This window comes from Lytechinus variegatus, chromosome 1, assembly GCF_018143015.1.
Source record: "Lytechinus variegatus isolate NC3 chromosome 1, Lvar_3.0, whole genome shotgun sequence".
NCBI classification, from domain to species: domain Eukaryota; kingdom Metazoa; phylum Echinodermata; class Echinoidea; order Temnopleuroida; family Toxopneustidae; genus Lytechinus; species Lytechinus variegatus.
The window spans coordinates 7748248-7761425 of NC_054740.1; the positions used below are offsets into that span (position 1 = coordinate 7748248).

The following is a 13178-nucleotide window of genomic DNA, read 5'->3' on the forward strand; positions in this document are numbered from 1 at the left end:
TGAAAATTTTTTGGAATAAAAAGAAATTCATATTTATCCATAACTTAAATTCGTAAGTGCGCAGACATGAGGCCCCTTTCAAAAGTCACACTTAAATCTCTGTGGAACAACCCCCTGATCTGACTAACTTAGTAGCATAAATCAACATTTTTCTATAATTTCTACATTCATATCCAGGCTAGCCTAGTCTTTCTCTACAGATGATCTAGTGAATTCAATGATGACATGGATTCTCTTTCCTTGGAAGATCAAAGAGGGCGACAGTGCACTGTTTGCTACCATTCCTTTGCACGAGATGGTGAACATGTTCCTCGGATTCTAACCTGTGGCCATACATACTGTACAGGTACATAGATTTTATGGAAATTATTTTGTATGGTATACAGGCAAACTTCTCCAATGTGATGGACATCACAAAAATAAAATGATAGCAACTAACTTTATGAGATTATGAAATATATTGAAAATCTTGTGAGGGTGGAATGTACATTTGAACTGCCTGCATCAATTGATATTAATTTTTCTTTGTCGTTGATGATGTTTAATACCGTTAAAGAATCAGATTACCAGTAAGTCTTTTTTTTTGGTAATAATACATGTTCTTTTTCTTCTAATCTTGTTGTAGCTTGTCTAGGTAAGCTAGTTGGCAAGTTTTCTCATGGTAAAATCTGCTGCCCAACATGCAAAACGGATACAACAATACCAGGACTGGTGAATAATGTGCAAAAGCTGGCAAAGAATTTTGCTGTTCTTGACATACTGGAAGGTTTGGAAGAGGTTCTAAGAGGCTCATCTTTGGCCACAAATCAGGTCAGTTGCTCTGTTAATACAAGAAAAGATACAAATTGTATAAATGGGTCTAATGTAGCCTAACACAATCCTCTGAAATAGTTAAGATTTTCATTTTGATTCACTCGGTTATTCCCAACACATGCCCTGTGAAGTACTCATTGCAAACAGAGAGTATACACATATTCTTACAACATACATTTCGTAATTATTTTAACACCACAACATCACCATCATAATCAGCATCGTCATTATCATCACCATCACTATCATCATTTTCATCATCGTTGTCATCAACATCATGATCTTGATCTTCATCATAATCATGACCATCATAATCACAACCACCACCATCACCACTACACCCAACCCACCACTGGACTGGTCACCACCACCAACATATACATGTATGGCAGTATGCCATTGTCATCATCGTCACATATCATTGTTATAATTTATTTTCCTTTTGTTACAGATGTTATTATGCAATGAACATGAAAACGAGCCAAAGAAGGTGTACTGTTTGACAGATAGCATGGTAATCTGCATATACTGCCAAGTTTATGGACCTCATAAAGACCATGAATGCCAGCTTGTTAGTCAGGTAGCTTCCAACAATAGGGAGGTAGGTTCAGAGATTAATTTTAGTTCGTAAAACAAAAATATGCAATCCATTGCAAACTTGACATGATTTGTGATTGGTTCTTGGTCAATGTTTCGAAGTTCAGAATGAGCATTTTGGCCCAGTGGATTAGTGTCCAGATTGTGAAACAGAGGGTTCAAATCCCAGCCATGGCATAATATCCTTCAGTAAGAAATTGATCCACAATGTGCTGAACTCGAACCCATGTGAGGTTAATTGGTACTAGCAGGAAGTAATTCCTCAAAGGCTGTGAGCACTGGAACATGCATAATAGAAATATCCTCTATTATTATTGCATTGACGCCATAAATGGCGACAACGCATTGTTGTTGTTGTATTCCTATTCCGCAATCTTCTTCGTCTTCTGCCAAAAACCCCATTCACTTAACACATAGAGTTTGTTAACTCTGCCCAGGTCACGTCCCTCATCCAAATTTGGCAGGCATTGTCTCCAGCAACCCTAGTTGTGCACCTCCTACATATATTTCATTTTCCAAAATCATTTTGTCCATTTCAATTCCATTTGAATACCATTACTAATCTCGTCCTAACTCCTGCATCCTGCATGCTACCCACTTCTAACAGATTGCAGTAGATTTCCCTTCAAAATGCCGTCTGCTTGCCCTAAATTCAAATCCAAGATAGTCTACGTTCAAAATTTTCATATTTATTGAAATACATATTAAAAAAAATCGTAAAATGGCCATAACTTTGTTGGTATCACTCATTTGGGTCTGATATTTTCAGGGTTGGCTTATAATATCACCCCTCATAATCCATATTCTATTTACGCATCAGTGACTATTACATTTAGAAATAGCGCCCTCTATTGCAAACTAAAGAAATTTTAAAGATGGCCATAAAATCCTTCTTTTCATTCATTTTGGTCTCATATTTTCAGGATATGCTTATTGTATCATTCCATATAAATCCATGTGTGTTTTACGTATCAGTGACCATTACCTTTAAGAAATAGTGCCCTCTATTTGAAAAATCGAAATAGTAAAATGGCAATAACTTCTTTGTTTTCAATTATTTTGATCTCATATTTTCAGGATTTGCCTCTAGTATCGTCCCTCATATTTTAGACGTTTTTCGCATTAGTGCTCGTTACCTTAATAAATAGTGCCCTCTGTTGAAAAGTCTCAAAATGTAGAATTGTCATAACTTTGTTTTAATTTTTATTTTGGTCTCATATTTTCAGGGTTTGCCAATTGTATCTTTTATGCATCAGTGGCCATACCTTTAACAAATAGCACCCTGTAATATTTTGAGAATGTATATCATCAAGAGTTTTCTCTCTATCTCCTTCTGTTTCTTGCCCTCTATTAAATCACAGGCGTCCATGCATGCACATCGTTCTGAAACGATTGCATTTCTAGTTATTGTTGTTGTTATGTTGACTTTCCATTGCCATTTTGTGATGGAATGCAAACCTTTGTGTTACAGAGCCGAGCTCATTTGCAAGCCAGTGGGGATAGGGGAGTAGAAAAGGTGGTGGCTGAAGCTGAGGCTATGGAGACTGAATTATCTGTTTTTAACGGAAAATAAAACCTTTGGAACAAGATAGCTTTTGTGATCAACGAAAGTTAAAATAAGAAAGTTAAGAAAAATTGGACAAATAATGAGAAAGTTGTGAGCATTTGAATATCACTAATTTAATAGAGGCCTCCCATTGGCAATGCAGTATCACTGGTGAACACTGATCTGTACACTATATTATTCAGATCAGTGCTTGTGAACAACTCTCCCAGTACTCCCAGTTTCACTTAACCCTAATTCTCCTGGGGGGGGCATAATGGCCCCCCCCCCTTGACAATTTTCGCGATATATCTGCTGCGCAAAATTCTTTTACTTCGCCGCTCACTGACTTTTTACTCTCAAGTCTCGCGCAAAGTTTGAGACCAAATTTGTGACGCCCGGGTATGTAGTTATGACATTACGCAGCAAAAGTGCATGTCAGACCCCAAATTGCTCATAAACGTGATTATATGTACAAATCCAATGCAAATAATTGTGTATTTAGCCAAAATTCATTATTTATACTTTTTCAGATTAAAGTTAATTAATTTTGTCTTGTTTATGATCAAAATTAAACCTGGAACGATTTCCATCGAAAAAACAATGAAAAAAACAAAAAGTTAAAAAATTAAATACATAAGAAATCGGTCTTGGTACCACGGTACCAGAATTTTTTCCATTCACAATTGTTAGGAATGCTATAAAGAATATTTTCACCAAAAAATAGCATTCTAGGGGCTTTATATAGTGAATCAGAGCAAAAAGTATGATTTCATTAAGATATATATGAATTCAGTGAAATTTACCAATGCAACTGCGTAGATTGTGTCATTCTCTACCATCATGCAAATTTTTGTTGTGATAGCGCAATCCGCGGCTGATATCTTAAGGGGGGGGGGGGGTTGCATCAAAATACACCGGGAGCTTTAGGGTAAAACTGCCTCTTTTATCACATCTATCGATAGATCATGTACATGTATTCTTTCTGTAGGAGGGCATGTGATATAAATTTTTAAAGAATACTAGTATATGATGGATAAAGAGTTAGTATCACCATAAGAAAGAGCAAAAAAGACATATGGGGGGAATTCCATAGTCCACCTAGGGGAAAGTTACATTATTTGACATCACACATCTTTTTTGCATTGTATATTGAAGGATCACCATACATGTAGCAAATTCGTGATCACAATGTTCAAAGGCTCATATCTTTTTCACTATTTGTCAATATTTTCAAATTTTCTTTGTTCATATTCTTTGATTTTTCTGTTTTCTTACAAGTCAAAATGTTCCAAATGTTTCATTCCTCTTTATTGGGTATTATTTTTCACACTATGATCCATCCTGTGGATGTCATTCAATTAGTTTATTCTCCTCTGTCTTTGATTATTATAGACCAAACATAGTAATAAGGCATAAGCACCATATGTTTGACTGTTATAATATATCTTGATTACTGTCTTAAAGACAGTAATCAAGATATATATTATAACAGTCAAACATATGTTTTCACTGTGTTCTCACTTTATAAATTTGATATCATTTTGAGTAAACATTTTGATAATAATCACATTTTAGTCAGTTTGTGTACTGAAGCAAGCTGGAGGAGTTTTCCGAACCTTGCATCAAATTCCCATTGGTATTGAGAATTTGAGATTTTTTTTTTTTTCACAGCTTAAAGAAATCATTAATTTCTTTTCCTTGTTGATTTTGTTCAAACTTTCATTTCATTTGCAACAAAACTTTCTCCAAGATCTGTATCTCTTTGAGTTTTTATTTTAATCTGTAATCTTTCACTGTTCCATTGTAATCTTCTTTTCATAATCTGAATTTAGAATATTATATAAAAAGAACATTCTTTTGCAGTGAATCATTATTTACATTCTTCCTATTACAGTTTGGGGGAAAAAACTAAAGCTTGCAATAATTCTAACATCTTTTCAACATCTTAAATTATGGAATCTGACTGCTCACCCTGACAGGCAGTTGGATAAAAAGAGAAAATTTCACAAGGATAATGCTAAAAATTTCATCAAAATTGTACATAAAACCTCTAATTCAAACAATAAAGACAGTATCACATTGTTTCATCAAACAGCATATCCAGGTTGGTACAGTTGTCCTCAAAATTATTCATACCCCTTGTGGAAAAACATTCTTTGGTACATTCTTTACTTGTAAAAGCTATTATGATGTAACTTTCTTTGTATCTTTTGTCTGCTTGTTGCTATGCATGATTTGACATATGAGCTGGCAAGTCTTCATTAGCATAATAATAGATAGGGTCGAAAGTTATTTTTTGCACTTGTTCAGAATTATTCATACCCTTGCCAATACCTCAACAAAAATGTCCTTTTATGACAATGCACATTATTTTCACTGTCTGGGAATGTGCTATTCTTTGTTCTATATTTATTTCAAGATGTTCCAATGAATTAAATACCCTCTTTGTTAAACAAGCCATTAAACAATGATGGAAAATAGCATCTTTCTAAAAGGATATAAATAGAGGAAAGCATTCTGGTAATTCTCAGTCTCTGATAATCATGGCCAAGAAGAAGTAGCTCAGTGAGGACCTACGGCAACGTCTTGTGAATGCCCACATTGAGGGAAAAGGTTACAAGGCCATTTCAAAGCAGTATGACATCCCTGTGGCAACAGTCCAGAACATAATCAAGAAGCACAAGAGGTACAACACTGTGAAGAACCTTAGTGGGCGTGGCAGGAGGTGCAAGGTGTCTCCTAAACTTGCCAGGAAAATCTGCAGAGAGGTCAACAACAACCCCCGGACCACAACCAAGGCCCTACTTGAAACGCTTGACCGGTCAGGGACGAAGGTGTCCCTGTCCACCATCGAGCGAGTCTTGCACAAAGGAGGTCTCCATGGACGCAGGCCTCGGAAGACACCGCTGCTCAGGAAGAAACACCTGAAGGCTCGACTGGCCTTTGCTAGAGGTCATCTGAAGCAAAATCCAAGCTTTTGGTCAACCATCCTGTGGTCTGATGAGACGAAGTTGGAGTTATTTGGCCATATGGATGTTGAATACGTCTGGAGGAAGAAAGGGGAAGCATACAATCCAAAGAACACTGTGCCAACCGTCAAGCATGGTGGTGGGCACATAATGCTATGGGGATGTTTCTCTTCCAGTGGCACAGGGAACCTCGTTAGAGTCAAAGGAATCATGAAAAAGGAGGATTACATCCAGATTCTTGATGAGAACTTGAAGGAATCTGCCGAAAACTCCAACTTGGCCCCAACTGGAAGTACCAACAAGACAATGACCCAAAGCATACCGCCAAGCTGGTGAAGAAATGGTTCAAGGACCATAAATGTCAACGTCCTAGAATGGCCAAGTCAGAGTCCTGACCTGAATCCGATCGAGAACTTGTGGCGAGACCTGAAAGTCAGAGTGATGGCTAGGAACCCGACCAACCTGACCCAGCTTGAGGCCTACGCCAACGAAGAATGGGCTAACATCCCGCAGGAGACGTGCAGGAAGCTTGTGGACACTTACAGGAATCGTCTAGAAGCAGTCGTAAAGAACAAAGGCTATGCTATTGACTATTAATGAAAGACATTGGACTCAGAAAACCTAGGGTATGAATAATTTTGAACATGACATTGTTTGAATATCTATGAATAAAATACCCCTGAAAAGAGAAATTTCTTGAATTGTGCATTGTTGTTATTCTTTCACTAGTAGGTCACACATAAATCATAGAGAAACTTGATAAAATGCATTCATTTCATCACAAACATGAAAAATCACAAATATCAACAAGGGTATGAATAATTTTGAGGACGACTGTACATGTTTGTAAATGAGGGAACAGCTGATGTGATAAAAGTTCTATGAATAGAAAAATTTACACCATGTAGTTGTTTAAAATTAAAATAGCTAACTTATTACTTTGTAATGTCTCATGAAATTGAAACTTACATTTTTTACCCGATATTAATACCTGATATTTATTGTATATCAAAACACATTGAATTGACAAATATAGAAATTTCAAAAAGTAGATTACTTCATATTGAAATATAGTGGTGTGATCTAGATTTCTTGATGGTGGATTTGTACAAGTATGCAGATCATGTAGCATATTTCACTATGTTAATATGCCAACCATGGCTCGCCATTTAGTGTCCATTGTCTGGTTTCGGTTCTTAACTTCTATGTTCATGTTGTACACTATTGTGAATTACAATATACTGTAGGTACCTGCACAATCAAACAAAGGATGTACTCAATTATGTTTTCTATTGTTTTGGGTTTTCCCCCTCTTGAGAACTCTCTTCCGCAGGAAGTGTCTAATAAACATTTTCTATTCATGACTCTCTTCCCTCAACCCCCCCCCCCATTTCCCCTCTTTTGAACTTAAAACAGTCATTCAAACTAAAAAAGCATGAGGTCTTTCATGAAATTTAGACATTCAAAACTCTCTATATGGTTTGTAAACATTAAACACAGAACTTGCAAATGTATGTTCGTACAGAGACAATATATGTAATTGTTTTCAGATATTGGCTCAAATGCAAGAAGATTTGTCCTCTCAAAAAAAGATACTACTCCCTGCCTGGAGACAGATCCAAGATGTCTCCAATACTGTACAACTTACGGTGAGTAGAGTACATGAGTGTCAGTAGTATACAGATGGGGGAGCTTCAGGAGGTGCTTGCCCCCCCCCCCTTCCCCATAGGCTTGCTCCCTCAATAGTGCCTACTTTCAATATGTTTTAAAAAATTCTACTTGTACTTGTATGCATGGGGGGGGGGATCACACATACAGTGTACATGTGCAACGTTGTTTTCCATTTAACTTTACTAGCTCCTTGGCTTTTTTCAAATAACGGCTATACATGTATGCTGTCTGGATCAGTTTTAAACTTGAATTAAACAGGATTCTCTCTATAAAAGGAAGCATGCACACTTTGGATTCATGTTGGTAATAGGACCCCCATCCCACTCTAAAATAGAAATTGTGCGATTGAGGATATCAATCTGCTTATCTCATTTCCTCCATGCCATTATAACGAGCATTGTAAATGATTTCAGCATATTATAGGGTTCAAGGGAAAGATTAAAATTATATTTTGAAAACTTGTATGAACATATGAAACATATTCATGGATATGGCAGATGATAATTTTACTTGAGAAATTGAAGGGGAATTGCAGAAAATAATATGGTTTAATATGTACTCTGTTTCTATTGTTAATAATCTGTGTATATTGTATTTTATTTTTATCTTCTTGGGAATGGTATAAATATCAAATTTCGATGTAATACTTGAATTTGTCATTGACTATTTACGTATTGCATCATGTACTAGTACCTTTAGGGTGTTTGTTTCAATGGTTTTTTTCCCTTCAACATGTATATGCTTCCTAAAATTTGTTATGGGGAATGATATAAAAACAAATGATTTTTTGTGGGAAAGGGAGGGAGTCTCATATGAGCAAATCGACCAACCATTGCAAGAGCTTGTTTTGATGATATTACATGTGACAGGAGGAAAAACTGATGCGAGAAGTTCGTCAGCATTTTGATGTTCTCAGGAGGAAATTATGCCGAAGGGAGAAAGAGGTCACAGGTCATCTAAAATCACTCACATCTGGAAAAGTTGTTGTATTGCACAAACAATGCAGGTAGGTACCATGGTGTACAACTATGACACTGTTCTCATCTCATTTCTTGATCTAGTTTCCTTAAACCAGTTTTGATAGGTTACCAGTTTAGAAGATCTACAGAATGGGTTTCCAGAGCCCAAACCCCAGACCTGTCAACTATCCTGATTTTCATCTTTCAAAATGGCCAAATGTCAGAATGTCCTATTGTTTTTAAATATCATGTAGGGAAAAAAAATGTGAGGGAAAAGTTGCCTTACACCCATCCCTGCCCCTAGGTTCTTAATACATCATAAATGACTCAATTTGTTGTTGTTGTTTGTTGTTATTTTGAATAGGCAAACTAGTCAGTTTTGACTATTTTGCCTTGTAAATTTGCTTTCCTTTTTTTTTTTTGGGGGGGGGGTTAAAGTTGCTTAAATACAAGAATTTCAGGGGAGCCATCACCTTGACTCCCACATGATGCTCTTCTGGACCATGTCAGAGGCTTAGTCGTCCCCTGGATCCCTGGCCTTGGGTTGTCAATATTAGGCATTTCTAAATGCCAGCAGCTATGGAATGCTCTCATCGGGGTCACATGTTTCACACAAAATTTGAAATTGCTTCATAGGCACAATCATCAGTATTCTACATGTATACTCAGTAGCGTGCCCAACACCCATACCATATCATAATTCCAGGTAAAGATTTCTTCCTGGAGACCAGTTGTGTCCCCACCTATACAAAGTGATCACATTGCAAGGTGAATTTTCAAAACTGATTTAGAAGACCACTTATGATCCGTTCCAAGACAGCTTTTAGCATTCCTATTACATGTTTAACTGGTTTCAACTTCAATGGTTTCCACTTTGATATAAAACGAGATTAAGAAAGTAGATGAGAAAAGAACTACAAGTAACCTTGATATTAAACATGTACAAGTAATTGCTCTATAACTTTTTTTGCTCAGTTTCAATTTCACTTTCAAATTTTATCCTACTTTAGGCTCACATGATTACAAGCGATTGTTAATTTGGACACTGCTCTTTTGCAATAAATATTGTGAGAGCTGTAGGAGATGAAGTAGACATGTAGTACTCGGGTATTTGTCTTCCCTGTTTTGAGTTATAGCCAACTCAAATTGGCTGGAACCCAAATGTGCATAATAATAATATACAAAAAAAAATGTGATTCATTACCAAAATTTCTTTTAAAAGATAAATTATGGCAGTTCTGACAGTTTCAAAAATGAGTTTGTGCAGAATCCATGCATTCAAATGATCACTCGAGTGTCCATTGATATAAAAAGAAAAATGTGTGCTAAAGGATTCTGGAAAAAATTGTGATATTGCTGAGAAGTTAACAAAGCAAGCATGAAGTTGACAGGTCTTTTTTGTATTAGAGCCATAACAATATACTGTTTACATTAGTTTTTTGCAAAATAATGTATGAAGTTTGCGTTAAGAGTAAAAACAATTTGATATAGAGTATAATTGTTGACTATGTGATTGAATGTTGCATTTGGGATAAGAGGCTTTTTGGACTGCACAATGATAGGACTCCTGCTATTCGTGGCTGTGCATGTTTTTTAAGCACATACATACCCCCTGTTGGGGCATTGAGTGAGACAAATTTAATTTGAAATATCCGGAGTCAAATGGGAGCAGGATTGAAGGAAGATGATTGTTCATCAGTTCCAAATTAGGGCATGGATGCTTGTTGGAAAACCCACATACACAATGTATCACATGATTCCCTTGTGATATCTATTTTTGATAGGATAATTTATGAAGTGAAACCTAAATGTCAATTCATGTTTGAGTGATGTATTTTCTTAAAACAATGGGAGAATTAATCTTTTCATGGATGAAAGAAGTGTGTAACAACCGATCGATTATCTGTATGGCACTTAATGACGAGATGTCATTCATTATAGGAGATCTTTTCACTTTTGGTTTAGATACTTTATTATTTTTGCAATGGTAATTATGGTTGGGGAATCAAACATCTTTTTATTTAATAACTAGTACTGTTCAAATGCAGCTTTCTATTTTAGTGTTAAGTTCCTTAACATATTGAACTGTCCAGTTTCTGGTATTCGTTTCATAAAAAAATGGATTCATACTTCAAATTCAAAACAATACATGTAGGCTGTCAACTAATGATAGGGACGGATAATGCTGTTGTGCTGGGATAAAATCAAGGCCAGTCTTCCGTTACGAGGCCTTCTCCCGTAGGCTTTGTACATGTTACTCAGCTCAAGGCCAAGACCAGCAAAATGTGGCTTTGAGGCCGGCCGTAAGGCCACATCCCTTCTGTTGCACAACAGTATGAGATTGTGATGTACACGTACATGAAGATTCTCAGTGGTCAGATCATTTTTGTTATGTGGAGTTCATTATGCATGGTTTAGAACTTGGTGAAACTGGTGTTTATATTGTTTTTCCTGTAAAACCCACTCACACTTGCGTGTATGCATTTATCCAGGATGTCGTAAATTTTGTGTATAACATTGAGCTTGACCTTCTCATATGACATTCTTTTAGCTGGTATCAAACCTTTAAAAAAATATGCAGGCAAACTAATACACTGGGGTTTAGAGTCTTGTGGTTCACAATATTACTTTTGGCATAGTTTTCTTTTTCTTTGATTGATGGGTTAAAAAACACAACTTTCACTTCCTTGATCCATTTGAGAACCAGGAAGTGCTATGTGAAAATTCATATACACGGCATCCGCAATATGAACTCTTGTTCAATTGATCCTTAATGTGATGGTAAAGTTGTAAAATATGGTGAGCTTACAAAATATGATACTGATGATAGGGAGAAAAACATAGAAAAATTACCCAATGTGAAGAATTGCTACATGTATTCCAAGTGGTCTCACATATTTATTCAATATCAAATTATTCCAAATTTCCATTATGGCTCAAACAGATCAAAGGCCATCATGGGGCTCTTTTCATGAAAGGTGCCTGCAATTTACGTTTTAAAAACTCTTGAAATCCTTCAATCTGATTAGCTGATTTTAAACTTGTTATAGAAATTGTTTTTTAACAAGTTTTCATGAAATGGTTTTGACAAGTTACTGTCTAAATCATTTTAAAGCTTATGATGTGCCTTTTCAAGCTCAATAAATATATCAGACTTGATTTCGGCTCACTTATTGTTAGTTTAAGAGTGTCAGGTCATATATGAAATTAATTCTATGCAGGCAAAAAAAATAAGTTTTTATTTTTTTCATTTACAAATTTCCAACATTAGACAAGCTTTAACATTGCAATCAATGGGGAATTTTAAGGACTCTTTTGAGCATGGGGGGGGGGGGGCAAAATCACCCTGAGCCCCCATGTAATTTTATATCCTAACTCTATCTCTTTCTTTCTTATATATAGGAGAATAGGTGAGCTAATGGACAGAGTTGAGCAGCTCAAAATGGCTTGCCAATCTTTCATCTCTGGCCCAGATTATGAGGTTGTGCTCAAAATGGATTCTTTGAAGGTATTGTGTCCTATAAATGATTCAATGTAATTGACACTGTGATACATTCTTGCTTTCATGTACATGTAGATAAATTTTGTATATTATTGGTACTGTATATTTTCATATTCTGACGATAGTTATGATGGTTATGACAGTGTTTGCTCTACTCTACCTGTACGTGCACTAGATTTTGAGCATTTAGGTATTAAAGTCATTCATGACAAAATAAATGAATACAATGGCAAATTAATACAAATGAGCAAGAAAGTGAAAACGAACCAACAACCTACCCCAACACAACTTGAATGTGTATTGAAAGATATTTATCACGAAATATTAATAGGAGTTTCACAAAGTGGTCATTTTCATGTTTAATCTTTCATATTTGAACACACATTCATTACAGGCATGGGGCTGTTTTGTTATGTTCTAAATTTTAAATTCATTTTTTTTCCGGGAAGTGTACCAGACTGCCTTCTGTATACATGTGCATGTATGCAAATTTGTGGCCATAAAACTTTTGATGTTTGAAGGTCATAATTCTAAGCGGAGGAAAAGTGATTGTTATGAGAAAAAAATGTTGGCAGTGGTATAGTCTGCTTCTAATTTTTCTAAAACTGGAAAGATGAGAATACATGAATTTTATGTGCTGGCACATGGTTTAGTTTGGCATGTAACTTAAAACCCAGTATCATGTCCTTGTACAGATTTTACAGCTCTTCCCTTTTTTTATTTATGATTTTCCCAGTTTCAATAGAAAATATTAATTATAAATGTAATACTGAAATAAATCATGAAATGCAATGATCAACCATGTTGTTTCAGTATCATTTTTCTTTGTCATTGTTTGTTCTCTTATAGCGTGATGTAGACTCCTTCATCGCAGAGCTACCAAATCATGACCTGAGTCCTTGTGCAAGGAATAATCTTGTGTGTGACCTGCCTCAAGAGTTGCAAAAGGCCATAGCAGCTCATGGTGCCGTGATTGAATGCGAAGGTAGGTCTTGATATGAATCTTATTGAAATAGATATGATATGATGTGATTTATTAAGAGTCCACATTTGTCAAATATTTTATTAATCCCATCCATTGCACTTTTACACACCTACAGTTTCCCTTTATGAAACACAAC

At 35.8% G+C, this 13178-nt stretch overlaps 1 protein-coding gene across 3 annotated transcripts in view; it reads left to right on the forward strand.

Annotated features, from left to right (window-relative positions):
* The window catches only part of LOC121418226, a 41315-nt gene that overhangs the window by 7840 nt on the left and 20297 nt on the right, over positions 1 to 13178 (forward strand). For all 3 annotated transcript variants that reach the window (XM_041612007.1, XM_041612168.1, XM_041612087.1), the window contains exons 2-8: positions 178 to 346; positions 626 to 810; positions 1265 to 1414; positions 7476 to 7574; positions 8466 to 8602; positions 11958 to 12063; positions 12907 to 13042. In XM_041612007.1, the coding sequence (XP_041467941.1) occupies positions 226 to 346; positions 626 to 810; positions 1265 to 1414; positions 7476 to 7574; positions 8466 to 8602; positions 11958 to 12063; positions 12907 to 13042 (934 nt within the window). In that variant the 5' untranslated portion in view covers positions 178 to 225. The remainder of the gene's footprint in view (positions 1 to 177; positions 347 to 625; positions 811 to 1264; positions 1415 to 7475; positions 7575 to 8465; positions 8603 to 11957; positions 12064 to 12906; positions 13043 to 13178) is intronic.